At 39.5% G+C, this 15,680-nt stretch overlaps 1 protein-coding gene across 1 annotated transcript in view; it reads right to left on the bottom strand.

The window, feature by feature from the left end:
* Positions 1-318: 318 nt before the first annotated feature.
* Positions 319-15,680, bottom strand: part of arid3a (AT rich interactive domain 3A (BRIGHT-like)) — a 57,323-nt gene continuing 41,961 nt past the window's right edge. Inside the window, exons 4-9 of the mRNA XM_038308398.1 lie at positions 9,167-9,239; positions 6,027-6,210; positions 5,253-5,500; positions 4,727-5,017; positions 2,075-2,164; positions 319-617 (exon numbers count right to left, since the gene is read on the bottom strand). Of these exons, the coding sequence (XP_038164326.1) occupies positions 454-617; positions 2,075-2,164; positions 4,727-5,017; positions 5,253-5,500; positions 6,027-6,210; positions 9,167-9,239 (1,050 nt within the window). The 3' untranslated portion in view covers positions 319-453. The remainder of the gene's footprint in view (positions 618-2,074; positions 2,165-4,726; positions 5,018-5,252; positions 5,501-6,026; positions 6,211-9,166; positions 9,240-15,680) is intronic.

The following is a 15,680-nucleotide window of genomic DNA, read 5'->3' as shown; positions in this document are numbered from 1 at the left end:
TGATACTAATGACAATGAAAAGTTAAAATAATAAAACAAAATCTCTCCTCTAGAAGATATAATGTCATTGTCAGTCAGTAGCTGTGTTTGTGTGTGTAAACAATGCTTTAGCCTTCCTAGTTATTACCTTCTCTGTTGTTCTCCAGTAATCTGTACATTTATGCAGAAATAAATAATTCACAGGTTGTGCACAAGTTTAGCATATACTGGCTCTCAGTTGGGATTATTTCGTTTCAAAATCCTTTTGGCGATGAAGAACAAAAGAGGTGAGTTTGTGAGAGAAAACCTGAGATAGTGTACTTCAAGTGAGTTGAGTTTCAGTTTGTCTTTCTGTACTGATGATGGTTCTTCTCTTTTCTTTTTGGCATAGATGATGTAGAAAATGAGGTTGCTTTTTGGCTTTTCTTAGCGTGGTAATAACAATAAAAAAAAAAAAAAATTAGGAGGGGTTTGTTAAGACAGTGGGGTGTTGGAAGCTGAGGTAGGTGTGTTTTGCTGCTGCTGCTGCTGCTGCTGCTGCTGTGGAGCAATACGACTGCTGACGGGCTTGTTGGAGAGGGATGACACAGACGCACTGGACGAAGCTGACCCTGCTGCTGCCTGAGCAAAAAGAACACCTAGACAGGAAAAGGACAAAAACGGAACCATCGATCACTGTTAGAATCCACAGAACATCAATTTCAATCCAGTCCTGAGCAAGACTTAGCGGAAGAGTGAATTTTAAGGACTTACTGAAGAAAACACACTTAGAGATGGGATGTCTAGCATTTTTTTTTAAACCTCTAAGTTGAGTTTAGCAACATATGCTGGAAACGGGGACACATAATAAGCAGAATAACCTCATTTTTTTTTTAATTGACATGGATTGACACTGCAGGGTTATAATCAGCAGGATAAACAATAACTGCTGATAAACGCAGCGTCATGATGAGGTGTGTTCAGTGGTGTCGCTCAGGGGAAGTTAGGTTAGCAAAAGACAGCTTACCAGCATTTCTAACGCTGTGTGAAAGCTGAAGTACATATATGTTCAAATACAACTTTGTTTTATATTTAAAATAAGACTTAAATGAAGGAAAGATAAAGAAGTGTTAATATTTGCTTATATAGCATTGCATCACAGAGAAGAACATTTGTTAAATAGTTCAAATAAGCTCAACAAATGCCATCTCTGAGCCATGGCCATCTCTTGTTTTTTCATTACAAGTCCAAATGAAACTGTACAAAAATGAATTTTGAATTTTTGAATTTTCAAAGGGGCAAACATTAGAACTTAAAATAAAGTTTTTTTTAAATAAATGAATCATTAAAAGGATAAAGGCAACTTTATTTTCAAACAATATATCCAAAGCTCAAGCGTCTTGAGATCATTGTGAGCAATATCAGACCTGATTGGCCAGAGGCTGAAGAAAATTGGTAATTAATATTGGCCTGATTAGTCCATCTCACCTTTAAACAATATTTTTATGCCAAAAATCAAATCTATGTTAAAATATTACAAAAATACGGCTAATTTAAATGTTAATTTAAAGAATATGTCTGATACTGTAACAAGCAAACCTCCAAACTAAATATGTTGAAGATGAAGAAATGGACTGAATTGAATTGAAAAGATAAGGATAATAAAGCTGTGAGGTCGCTGAATCGTTTTTTTAAGCTTCAGATAAAAACTTTGGTGGAAATATTTGCAGGATGGTACACATTTGCATCAAGAGTACTAGACCTTATTTTCATGCAAAGAAAAAGGGTGCAGTCATTTTGATGCCTTGTCTGTGACTTGGAACACTTTTCTTTTCAAACTGATAAAACTAATTGTTAATATACACAGAATAATAACGTCCTGTTTTTAAATGAACCGAAGAAAAAAGGGAACAAGGTTGATCCACTGAGCTGAATTTTTTTAAACCCATGAAGATTTTATTGTATATCTATCCAAAATATCTTGAAGTTAAAAGCATGCAGAGAGGAAACAGTGTAGAAATTTCTCCTGAATGAAAATCAAATTAAGAGGCAAAGTAATCAAAAAGGAAGGAAGTGATGAGCTGTACATCCTGTACTACATCAAAGAGGTACTCACCAGTGTACACCACTCCATTGAGCTCCACTGACATGCTGATGCTGTTTGTGCCGTTTGTGGTGAGGTTCAGAGCAGACTCTTGCCTGCCATCTGTCAGGAAGACAATAGGTTAATTCTTTTGTTTGCATTTTTTTTTCTTCATCCCCAAACAGGGTTTAAAATTTCCAAAACATAAAGTGTCCATTTATCTAACTTGGCAAAAACACCTTTTGTGTGATCTGTTTTATAAAAAAGAAATCTCCATAAGAACGTTTCTCTGAAGTCGCCAGTTTTATCGCATACTTAGAAACAGTTTGCGTGTTCCATCAGATAGTCAGAAACCGAGTCAAACCTTCGCTATAAGATCAAAGACGCCGCTTGCAAAAGACAATCCCCAACAAAGATAAACACACACATGTACAGCATGTATGCATGCATGCTGCTCCTATAAGCTAAACAGGTCAACATACAGGCCTGCTGTTAGCTCTTTCCCTACTGCTGGGTGCTGCGGTTTGTGGTGAGATGAGAAGAGAAGAATGTATTGAGATGGTAACTGTTGCAAAGAGGGAAGATGGGTGGAATCCAGAGATCATAAACAAAAAAGAGAATGGAAAACAAAGGTGTGTTACAGTAGCAGAGTAAAAGAAACAGGTACGCTGCATTCCAGTGTGTGTATTTATGTCTGCAGTGCTTCAGCAATTTTACATTTAAAGTATGTTAATGCAAGTTACCCAACAGCAACACCACACACTTATAAATTATGCACCCATGTTGGGGGGAAATTTATTTTTCATAAAAGTGTCTTTCCATGCGAGACATTTAACAGCACGGTTGTTACATCCACTGTTTTTTAACCAAATAGGTAAATTTAAAAATATCTATGGCTACATGGAACATCCAATACAAACCCATCTGAATACTTTATTTAACTTCTTGAGCCCATCTGACATCTGCTCATGTTGATCTATTTATAGAAATGGCCAAAACACAGTCACATGGTGTTTATATTTCAAAATAATTTTTTTCAAAAATACTTTTTGTTTTATAGCCTTGAAAAACTGCAAACCAGGTTTGTCCCACTACACCTGTGACTGATGATGGGGACGTGTAATAATTATTTTGCAAATTTTTTGACAAAAGCTTCGGATTCTATTTGATTTTTACATTGTTGCACAGTTTTGGATTTCTAATTCTTTTTTTTTTAAATAAAATATCCCCGTTTGGTGACAAAAATTATGCAATTCATCGTATTTTCTATTCAGCTTGATGATATTATTGTGTGTTCAATGGAAAATTTCAATGAAACAACAACTGTATCTTAGGAGCAAAGGGTTATGCAGAAGATCTCCAATAATGTAAATCAGCATATTTTTTAGCCAGATTCCCATATATGGGTGAAAAAGTGCCTTTCTCACACTTTGACCACATCACATGCTTCAACTTATTCAGTTCAAATTTGCTTAAGTTATAGTCAAGATGTGCATATACAATGTCTGAGGGTTCATCCAGTTTCAAATGGGGTTTCATGGTGTTCTGCAGTGTTTATTTTGTGATAAATATTTTTCTTTTTTCTTTATTTATTCACCTATAAATCAGGAATAGCTATATTTACAAAAGTGGTTCCACTTGAAATATATTCTTTAATGCTTTTCTGTCATACAAATACAAACAATTGTATTTCTAATGTATAGTTTGGGAGCTGCACTTGCTTTAATTCGATTCTGTAATTTCAGGCGGAATTTGCTCCTAAAACCCTCTGGGCTTATGGGGTTAAATAGAATCGTGAACTTGGTCAATATTTTCAGCTGTGCATATAAGTTTCTTCAATGTATGGCTGATGTAACTTATTTTTGTAAAACATGTTAGCTAAGCTTGCTTTTTTTTTAAATGTGCTTTCTAAATAAAGTAATTCTCATGTCTAAAGATGACCCTTTATTATTTCTACTCCTTATACTTCCATGTTTTTGGAAAGCAAAGTCCTCCTGCAGCAAAACAACTCAGACATGTTGCTGCTGCCCCGTACAGAACACTTGAGGTGATTTTCTCAGCCTTGCAAGCTTCCTGTTTTCTCTCCAAATGTTAAAACAGTCCTTATGGCAAACCACTACCAACAGGTAAAAGGTGATATAACCTCACCTTGAAGTATTTTGTAAAAGCAGCTAATGTTGCTTCTAGTTAACTTTTTAGCCCACGCTGATACAGGACTGGTTGCACTGTAACTGCGCTATCATACTAGTTTAAGTCAGTCCTTTTACAAGGTCTTCTGCTTTTATTCTTTGCTGGATTCTAATATTTCAGATATTTCTGGGACTCAGAACCGATTTTCATCCTGAATGGTGAGATTATTGGACATTCTCATGCTAATTATGTTTGTCCAATCCAAGGGGGAAGCAGACTTGTACAGTACTCATATATTATTAATAAAAAGCTTAGAAAATCATGACGTCATCACAAACCATTTAAGGGAGAGTCAGAATGCATAAAAATAAATCTTTCTCTCTTTATTACTCTGACATTAAGACAATAGAAACCATGTTGGTAATCATTAACCTGACCTGAAAGAAAAATACTTCCTCTATATATATATGCACAGATCCATCTGATTAACCAAATGTTTTATATTATCCAGCTCCAGGAAACCTTAACAAAATGTCTGCCTGTTGGGTTGGGTACCTTGATTGTTTATGCGGATGTTCATAGGTATCTGAGCAGTCATGGCCAGCAGGTTGTGTTGCAGAGCTCTTTGCAGCAGCCGGTGGTGCTCCTCTGCAGGCAGGGCCATCTTCTTCTCAGGGGGCTCACCTGCCTCCAGTTTGTCCCTCAGCTGCTCCAGAGCTGCCACCTGAGCTGCCATCGCTGCCTGGGCTGCCGCTGCCTGCACGGCGGCCACTGAGTGACCAGGTATGGGACCCACTGGCAGACGAGGGATACCGACCCCCGGCAGCGGCTGGCCTCCCTCCTCTTCTGGTGCAAGAGTGAAGTGGTGTCAGGTAAAGTCATATCCATCTAAATATTATATGCTGTAATATTTATAACAGACCTCATAGCCGATTCAAAAAAGATAATAATTACATAAACTAGATGTCTAAGAATTTGTGTAAAGAGCTTGACTCAATCTTTATCAGTGTTTCTGTTTCTTAAGGAAAACAAATGCATCATTCATTTGCTTACGTCACCTACTATTAAAAATAGCTCCTACCTTTCTTAATCTTCTGCATGGGGGCCAACGATGCTCCGTTGGTGCCCACTGTCAAGCTCATGCTAGGCGTAGAGACTTTTGGGGAGGATAGCATGGTGGGGGTCCCGTTGGGGGAGTATGTGAAAAGGGAGCTGCCGAAGCTCTGCCGTCTGCCTTCTCGTCGATTGCTGTCGATGGCTGCCTGGAGCTCATTGGGGTTGCTCAGACCTCTTTTATCACATTCATATGGGTACAGGTACTTCATGTATCTGAAAGTAAAGGGACGTGTAAACAGTGGTTTTATAATGGTGGAGTAAACCATGAGGAGTAGAACTTTAGAGTAAAAAAAATGACCTAAAATAAATAAAAAACGTCTAATAGATTTTCTGAAGTTCAGTTCAGCCAAACTGACCAAGAGAAATACATTTAATGTGACAAAATGTGCCAAAATGGGCATTAGCATTTTTCCTGGAGGTTAGGATGAGATCTGATCTCATCTCATTTTAATATCCTCAAGGACATCCAATAGTTAGAAATGACTTCTAAGAAGCAGTTAATTTGAAAAACAAAGTGGCTGTTGACATTAGATCACCATCATCTGCAGGACTGTGAAGCAGTCAACAGAACAGGGATTAAAGGATTTAAGCTTTGACAGGTAATGCAGAGTTAGATCATGAAAAAAGTTGAATCATGTTCACTTAGCTATGTCGGTTATCGCTAGAAGGGTGAATCCAAACAAAAAAAAAAAAGAAAAAAAAAGCAGAGGAAGGTAAACTGTGTCCCATGTGTACTGACTGTGTGCGAAGAGTGAAGGCTGCACTGGTGATTGAGGTAGGCAGGTTAAGTCCCTTGGTAATCTCCCTCCACAGTTTCTTGTTGATGACCTCCACCAAGCCGCCCTTCTCTGTCACCAGCTTGTAGAGCATGTACAGATCCAGGACCTGTTTGGCCATGATGGGAATGCGATTCACGGGTGTTCCTGGTTCAATACAAACAAACATGAGGGGAGAAAGGTCAACTGATTAAAACATTGCAAAAACAGAAACAGGCTAAAATTGATGAATTTTAGAAATTCTGTTAAACACCAATGTGGGAAATATATTGATGTTGTAATGCCAAATCACCTGCATCTTTTTAAAACCTAAGCAATAACCACTTTTACCTGAATAGGATCAGAACAATGGCCGTTAGTTCCAGTACGAAAACATACAGGCCGTCCTCTAACAGAAAGGATATCAGTTGGTTCTCTGGGGTACAGGTTTGTTATACTGGATGGATGGATGGATGGATGGATGGATGGATGGATGGATGGATGGATGGATGGATGGATGGATGGATGGATGGATGGATGGATGGATGGATGGATGGATGGATGGGCCTTAAGCAGCGGGGAGTAAGTTTGGAAATGAAAATAATTTACATACTTTTTAAAAACTGGAACATTTTTATATCAAATTCTTGTAATTTCCAGTTTGTGTAAGAACGATGGAGAATCACCAACAAATCCCTGATATCCAGCTTCTTCTGGACACATCCTCGTCTCCATCCTTGCTGTCTAAACTCTAAGGCAAGGTTGAAATATCACCTGATTTTCTCTTCAAACTTTTCCCTGACAGCGTCCTCCCTCATGACCAACTGTGACATCAGCATAGGATACCCTAACCTTGGTTTTGGACCACAGAACCATCTTGGCCTTACAATTTCTAGCGGACCTGTAATATGCTGGCCTACATCTAGCAGCATTTGCCTTGCTTAAAGGAATAGTACACCCAAAACATGATTAGCCTTCATTTTCTACTCACCCCCATGCTGAACAACACTCTGGAGTACTTTTTTGATATCTCAAATGCATCTGGAGATCTGGGAGGCTTCTTGCTGTCTGCTGACATTCAAATAATGGAGGTGCCCAGCGCCCGAGGCAGAAAGGTCCATAAAAGTCCACAAAAAACGTTTCAATATTCCTCCATACTGCTCGTCCAATGTATTCCAAGTTTCCTGAGTGGGTAGCATCCAGAATTTACTCGAAACGAAGTCATTTAGAATGTTTTTAGAGCATAAACAGTAGTGTATAGGATTTTCTGAAAGCGCGCACATGCGCGATCACGACGCTACGGAAGCCGGCAGACCAAACCAGCGCATTCAGCTCGGCAAAGAACTCCTGCTCTTCCTCAACACTGAAGTCCTCAGACATTTTTCTTTCGTTGTTTCTTTCTTTGCACAGGTAAACGGCACATTTCTTCTTCTACGCTTGCATTATTGGAAGAGCAGACGCTGAATGCGCACTTTCATCTGGTTTGGTCTGCCGGCTTCCGTAGCGTCGTGATCGCGCATGTTCGCGCTTTCAGGAAATCCTATACACTACTGTTTATGCTCTAAAAACATTCTAAATGACTTCGTTTCGAGTAAATTCTGGATGCTACCCACTCAGGACACTTGGAATACATTGGACGAGCAGTATGGAGGAATATTGGCACGTTTTTTGTGGACTTTTATGGACCTTTCTGTCTCGGGCACCATAGACCTCCATTATTTGAATGTCAGCAGACAGCAAGAAGCCTCCCAGATCTCCAGATGCATTTGAGATATCAAAAAAGTACTCCAGGGTGTTGTTCAGCATGGGGGTGAGTAGAAAATGAAGGCTAATCATGTTTTGGGTGTACTATTCCTTTAATTGACGTGATGCCACCTGTCATTCAATTCTAGAGGCCAGTCAGCAACTGACCAATCAGCATTCTTCATTTGTCCTGCATTGAAAGGCAAGGGCTTTAAAAAGGGACACAGCCTTATATAGGTGATAAAGACATGCCTCTTCTCATTGATGTAGGCCTGCTACATTTACTCAACTATAAAAGTATAAAAAAACTTCACTCATAGCAATCAAAACTGCTTCCATTATTAACCTTCCTCTGATTTTTCTGTCACTGCGTTAAGATAACTTTCTCAGCTTCATGTAGAAGAAAAAAATTGGCCATTTGGACCCGTTTTACTTGCAAGTAATGAATGTCTACATGTAGCATGTCTATATGTGACACTAGTTGAAAATAATAGTATATAAAGAAAATGTCCTGGATTCATGGTGGTATTTATGGTGTAAGAAAATAAAAACATCTCACATGCGTCACTAAAAACAGACCAACTATATCAATAAAATAACTTTAGAATCTACCCGTAGAGAACAAAAGTCAAAAAATTTCATTTGATCAAAGACAAAAGAAACAACTACTTTGGAACATAATTTCTTTTCTTCCCCCCCAAAAATAATGTATATATATATATATATATATATATATATATATATATATATATATATATATATATATATATATATATATATATATATATATATATATATATCAGAAATAAGGTCTCAGTTATCGGTGAGGCCTACAGATGGCGCTCACAGATTCCAAGAGCAGACTTGGCAGACCCACCCACCAGCAGTGGGTGAAACTGTAAATAGCTTGTTCTGGTTGTTCAGTTGTGACCACATGTCTTTTGTCTCCCATGTCAGCTGTATGTACCCCCCACCCCCCCTCCATGTGATAACACCAGCCCTGAGCCCACCTGTGACACCAGCAGAGCCTCTGCAGAGCATTACCAAACGGCTGGTTAGATTTTAAATACCCAACACAACAAAAGACACAGAAACAAGAAGGTAAACTGTCAAAACAAAGAAGGTGGAGGCATTTAAGTAGTGCTCAGAATTGGATAAGCTAGCCACCATTTTCTTTGGCTTCATACAGTTACGACTAGTTGAAACAATCGTCTCTGAAGTGAATGAAGACCACACCCAGCCATGTGAAAGACGACAAGACGTTGCTGAGTTATACATCAGAGAGAGACAAGGGAGGGTGATCATCCTCTCTATATAATAATCAGAGGCTGTGCGTGGCACATGCCATACCGTTGAACTGTATACGCTGTAAGCTACGTACCTCTTTTTTGCATGAAACTGAAGAGGTCGTCCAGAAACTCTTTCCTTTTGGGGTCTCCATCCAGCTCGTAAAGCTGTGGAAACAGAGAGGAGAGACACGATCAAGCAACAGCTTGGACTTTTTTATGTCAAAAGTCATAAAACATTAGATTACAGAGAACAGAGTGTCCTACTATCACATAATCTATTTCCAGCTCTTTTACTTTGACCATCAGAGTCATGCTTTTATGACGAGAGAACATTATTTAAGGGAACCTATCGAGGAATTGTAGAGGCAGAAGAAATACAAATATTGAAATACAATTAAATCTCTGCCAGTCTTTTAATAGTTTTTTGCAAAGGAGTCAACACATTTAAAAACTCTTTTATTGAAACAAAAATACAAAGAAGCCGCAGCAACTAAAACTAAAAGGCAATGCTGTTTACAGACGATGGCACTGTGGTTGTACAGGTAGCATCTGGAGGACTGTCCATCTCTCAAATCCTAGATTATGAATCGTTCTGTTGATTCAAATCTATAAAAAATATATGAACTATCTGCTCAGAAAGAGTAACAAACAGAGAAAATAGAGAACTGTAGATGTTTTTGAACATAAGTGAAGAAATATATATTTGTGATATATTTCAAATGCAGCATATCTATTACCGTAATGAAGACTGCAGTTTGACCTCCTTTCCATTCACACGTCAGCTAACGTGTTGTGAGTAACCAAAGTGCAACTGAACTGGCTGATTGCTCCAATAGCATAATGCAGTTGGATAAAGCATTTTGATGATTGAGGTGTTTGGAGTGATCACAGTGGAGACACCAGTGAGCATAACAATAACACGGTCTGTCAGAACTGGAGCAGAAATAGAAATGCTTCACTTGAGTGCAACCGGAATTTTAGTCTTAGAGTTTTTTTTTTTAATCGTTGGGAGACAGGTTTGAAGTCCATAAGCTACCTTATGAACTCAGATCTTAGCTCTAAAATGTGACTTTTTTTATCCCTACTTTGGTTCTGTGGCAGCTATTACCTTATGCACTTTTGCATGAGTTCAGTAGTCCAAAGTAAAACCGTTGTTAGATTGGTAAAAATGAGGATAAATGCATTTCAAAAAAGATATCAAAATAAGAATAAGATAAATTTGGAATATAAAATGGGATTGGGTTTGAGATAGAAAAATTAAGAAATGCTGTGGACCAGTGTTAGTTGATGAGAACCTGATGTGGGTCCAGCTGCCGGCGGGGCCCTGGGCTCCGGAAAGTTCAACGAAAGTGAGCAGTAAAAGTGAGGCGCCCACACTGGGGGAAGTACAGTGGGCCCATTGAGCCTGTGGTTGTTTTTTTCCATTTGCAATGATAGTGAAATATCATGTTAGAGTTCATTCAATCCATCGCGCTCAAACTCAAGGAAAACACTAAACATGCAAAAGTGTGACTATCCTCAGGCTTCAGTCAAGATTTTAGCGACGCTCTGCACCGGGTAATTAGCACCAACAATATCACGCGAGTGTCTGAGCAAGGTCACACAGTTTCATAATGTTGTATTGAAAATAACCGGTTGTGAAAACACAATGTGCAACTGAGCACCACCGTACAAAACCACAGAAAATAAAACCTGAGCATATTATTACTAGACAGGCATCAGCACAACCCACAGCGAGCAGCAAAGCCACTGCGAAGCCTCATGATGCACTTTCCAACCGAGAGCGTTTGATATCACTTCAGGAAATCACTCACCTCAGCTCGGCGCCGACACAAACAGGCGAAAAGGACAAAAGCTTTAATCTGTTTTGCATGATAGTAGAATAGCTCTTGTTGGATTTTACTTTAAAGTAGGTCATCAGGAGGCATGTAGAGAGTGGACAACATTTGATTGAGAATAAACAAATGGAAAACATCAGTGACTTAGAAAAATCGGTTGTTTCTACCTTTCAGATTTAGTTATTAACAATAGATCAAAGGTAAATAATGCAAAGGCTGTTAGTTTGATTGACAAATGCAAAGAAAAATCAAATTCAACCCAATTAAGCTCTAAATTACACTAAATCAATTGATTTACTTATGCAAAAAACATTAACCAGCCTCCATGTGCCTCAACTTCCTCCTAATTTATCCAAGGAAAATGAGTTTGTCTGTCCTGCAAAGACAATTACTTGACATTTTCTAAAATGACTTTCTCAGAGAGAATGAAAATGAAACGACTGTCATCCGACGGCGACAGTCGTGGTTTCCTACCACTAGGTTTGCCCCTGAAAGTCACGTTCAGCCCTCATTAGTGACGCCAGGCGTCCGTAGGTTCTTTTTATCTAGTGGTCAAGAGGAACGGGGGCTGTGAGGTGGGTTAAAGTGGACGTGGCGGTGGGGGCGGGTGGGAGCCCACCTAATGTACAAGCCTGTGTGTTTGTATGTGTGTGTTTGGGGGGGTGGGGGGGGGGGGGGGGGGGTGTGTTTTAATTACAGGATGCAGTCATTTTGTGAAGTGCCGGGCCATAAATCTTAGAAATGAGCTCCCATCCCCCATGTTACTACATTTGTTACCTTTCCCTCTTCTCTCTCTCTCTCTTAATCACACCAATAAATATTTGCTCTGGGGTTTTGTTGGAGCCCACTCCCTCTAATCCACAGGATGTAGTGACACAGGATAAGAAATACAAACATCTTAAATATTCTAGGGACCGTGAGCCTGAAAACAAGCCAGTTATTGTTAACAGTAAAAGGTGTGATTCCCATGTGACTACTGTTGTCCGCAGTGATTTTGAAACTATCTGACAAGCAGCGTGTTGATCAGCGGGGCTGGTTCCTCGGCCACCCATTAAGGCTGCTTCATTTTGCAAAGAGTGAATCGTGCTAACGCTCACTAGCATTCTTACTCAAGCATATCAAGTTTCAGGTCTCAGTCAGGGTTAACAGGCTTGGGCAGAGTGCACTCCATCCAAATGCCTCTAGTTTTGTCTTTTTTTTTCTCCATAACCTCTATAGAAAGTGGGTCTTTAGCTGCAGAGATCCACATTACATCAGATGCTGACACACTTTATCTAGAGCTTTTAAACTGGTGTTCTTTATATGAGAAATGACAGGAGTCGTTGAGCAAAAACAGTAATTATAAAATGCGTGTGCAAGACCCAGTGTGGGGCGCCATTGTGTTGTTGAGGTTACCAGCATCACATGACAGTCCAAAAATATTACAACCAATACTGTGACAGCAGGGGAAGCGCTCCAGCAGCCCTTCACAGAAGGAAGCTGCTATAGAAAATGATCAGATACGTGAATAAACAGTTCAACAGAGAGATCACCTACAAGGAAAGGAGGAAAATGTTGGCTCTCCTAGTAAAGATATGAAGGCCTTGAAATTAATACCTTTCTATTGCAGCATCATTTTATGGCCTCATCTGACATTTGGGGCAATTTAATATTGTCAGGGAGCCTCTAATTAGTATTCCATGAGTTTGTTTAATCAGGGTCAGATATAATATTACACAGAGCTGGATGACGGCTCAGGTTTGTCTCTCTATTAGGAGAGCAAGACGCAAAAGGAAATAAACACAATTCCCATAAATCTCTGCTGAAGACCTTAAGAGATACATATTAGGCTCTTTAATATCTAAGGCAAAAAGACTTTGGAAGGTATGCAAAAAAAAAAAAATTACAAACACAAACATTTATAGTTTGCTAAACTGTATCAGGACTTCAATTGGAATGGCAGCTAATTAGAGGCTCCAGATGGGTCTGGAGGCGACAGCTGGGACAGCTTAGTGGAAAAACACCACATGCCCACTGTGAAGCACAGCAGAGAATTGGTGATGCTGTGGGACTATTTCTCATCTAAAGATACTGGAAATATTTTGTTAGATTCAAAATTACCATAACATCTTAAAGAGAACTCTGATGGCCTTTCATCCCCCCACCCCCGACCTTCATATGAATCTATCAGGGTAGGGAGGGCGGCTGCCAGTCCAGATTGGAATAAACTAATGCAGAACTTTGAAAGGGATGAAAGGCTGCACCCAGTGACAGGTTAAAAGAAGGATCATTATTAGGAAATATAAATCAGGCAGTCTATTTAGAGCCCTGCCACTGTAAGAGTCGATATAAAGTGGTCAAAAGGCCGTTTGTAGAGGAGCTGCGGAAGTGGGATCGTTGTGGACTGAGCAGAACAAAGTTGGCTGTTGTCGTCGATGTCGTAACTGTATATGTAAAATGTAACACAAAAAGCAGCCAATAGGGATTTTTTTCAACCGGGCAGCACCTCTATCGCACCACGCCCCTCGCTGTTCAGCTTTGTTAGTCCTACGCGCTATATATCCGTCTTTATTGACCTCTCTCTATCGGCTTTCTTTTTTCACTCCTTGTTGTGTCTCTATTTGTCCTATGTCTCCTATCAGCTTTTCTCTCTTTGTCTCCTTCCCTCTCTCAGTCCCATGTATATAATCCTTGTGTACATTACACTCGTGACCCCCCTCACCCCCCACCTTGCCTTCAGCACGGCTGCTACCACCCAACAAAATGACTTTTATCAGGCTTACGTGGGTGTGGCCGCTATACGTTTTTCATGTCTCTGTTGTAAGAGAGCTGGGACACCCCAACCCCACCCACCCCCTGCTTTTAGGTTCAACTTGTCAGATAAACAATAAGAAACTAGATAAACGACATGAAACTGGGCCAACTGGTAACGCAGGGTTCACACACCTTGATGAAATCCTCGAGAACAGGGAGTAAAGAGAAAAACAAAACAGAAAATAAGTTCTGCGCTTTAGAAAACTTCAGAAAAACACAGATAAAGACTCTAAATCATATGATCTGGTGAGAAGTTAAATAGATCAACTCAAAATTACCCCCTACAGCAGATATGTGTTATGATGACAGGGCAAAGTTAATCCAGCCAGACTTTAGATTTCACAACTTCTGATAAATAATCATTTGGTGTCTGTTGTCTGATAGTTCCAGGTTGTATGTAGGTCAGCGACTGAACGTCTGCAGATAAATTATAAACAGGCCTTATAGTGCAAACAATCAGTAACCAAAGAGCAGCCTTTACGGCCTCAAAGGCAGCAGAGGTAGGTAACAAAACGTATGTGTGTGTGTTAGATTGTGTGCGTGAGAGTTTGGGGGAGGGTCACTCAGCCATTAATGCAAATGGCTGTCAGTTGTGCTGGCACTAGTGTCACGTAGCACACAATGGAGCCCTGCAACTGAAAACCAAAGCTGAGAGAAGACCCCGGTATCACCTACATGCTCCCTTACACCTGCTGATTGCCTCACATAAAGGCCAACATACACAGTCATGAGTCTGTTTAGGCTTCTCATTGTTCATTTACAAGTCTGACCTAAATACTGTTGTTTTTAAGGTAAATACATAGGAGTAGTTTTCCAGTAGCTAAAAGGTTTTAATGGTTGAACAGCTTATTTTTTAAGCTTCGTTTACCGACTGACTGCTGAAAACAACAGAAGCTGCCGTATCCAATTCTTTAAGTGCAAGGTGATAACCTCTGGGTGTGTTTTCACCATCCGCTCATTCTCTAACCCCAATGGAAACCTTTAAAATGTGGACAATGCTGAGATCTAATCACCTTTCTCCCCCCCGAACGCATGCAGAGCAGTTTCATAATATCATATTAATCAAGTTCTTAAGAAAGAGCCTAGTATGAACATGTTTTCTACATATGGCCCCGCCTGAGTGGAATGGGAAAAATGCTGCTGTCGCCATAGGTTGTGTTTAGGCGTGACTAAATCAGATTAAGTCAGCTAACTGGTGATGTAAAAAAAAAAGAAAAAAAAAAGCAGATGTTAATGATGATAGGTGGGGTGTCTCCTATTGAGGAGCTAAAATGCACATTCTGACAGTGGAGGAACAGGAGCAGGGGGGATGGGTAGAAGGGGGACATGTGAACACATGATCGGCCATATTCAAACAGCGCATTGTTCCAGGTTAGAGCCCCTTTGCAACTGTCATTAATGTACGGAGCAACCACAACTGGTCAGGCAGGATCGCTTCACTTTTCAAACATCTCTCACATGGAAAGCTTTTTGACCCAGGGCAAAATACTTCATCCGTGAGCTTCTCCTTATGATAAAGAGACAGGTGTTTCACATAAATAAATGTAAATGAATGAGGAAGATATGAAGTTGGCTCTTTGTTACCAATGTCCTTTGCTTAATCATGTATGGACGAGTGTTTCCGCCATTCTGCCCAAACAAGGAAAGGCCTTTTTCTGTAGCAGTTAAACTGACATTTTCATTTTCAATGAAGCAGTCAACGTTTTTTAATCCAGATATGATGTTAGAAAATGTTTCGCTCGGACCAACTGTTTTTGTTAATCTGTAAAAAAAACAAAAAAACAAAAAACAAAAAAAGATCTGCCATGCAAATTAAAATCATAAGAAGGCTTTTTTTTCTTAGCAAAAAATTACTAAGTATTTCCACAAATACAAGCTGCAACTTAATAAATAACTAACTAAATAAAACAATGACCTAAATAGAAAATAAGTAATAAAAAAAAATCTTGTTTTTAGGTGGATCAATTTTAGAAAT

This window comes from Cyprinodon tularosa, unplaced genomic scaffold (genome assembly GCF_016077235.1).
Source record: "Cyprinodon tularosa strain WSP-4 unplaced genomic scaffold, ASM1607723v1 ctg636, whole genome shotgun sequence".
Lineage (NCBI taxonomy): Eukaryota > Metazoa > Chordata > Actinopteri > Cyprinodontiformes > Cyprinodontidae > Cyprinodon > Cyprinodon tularosa.
Note: the sequence above shows the minus strand (reverse complement) of the source record. Positions and strands in the feature narration are given on the sequence as shown.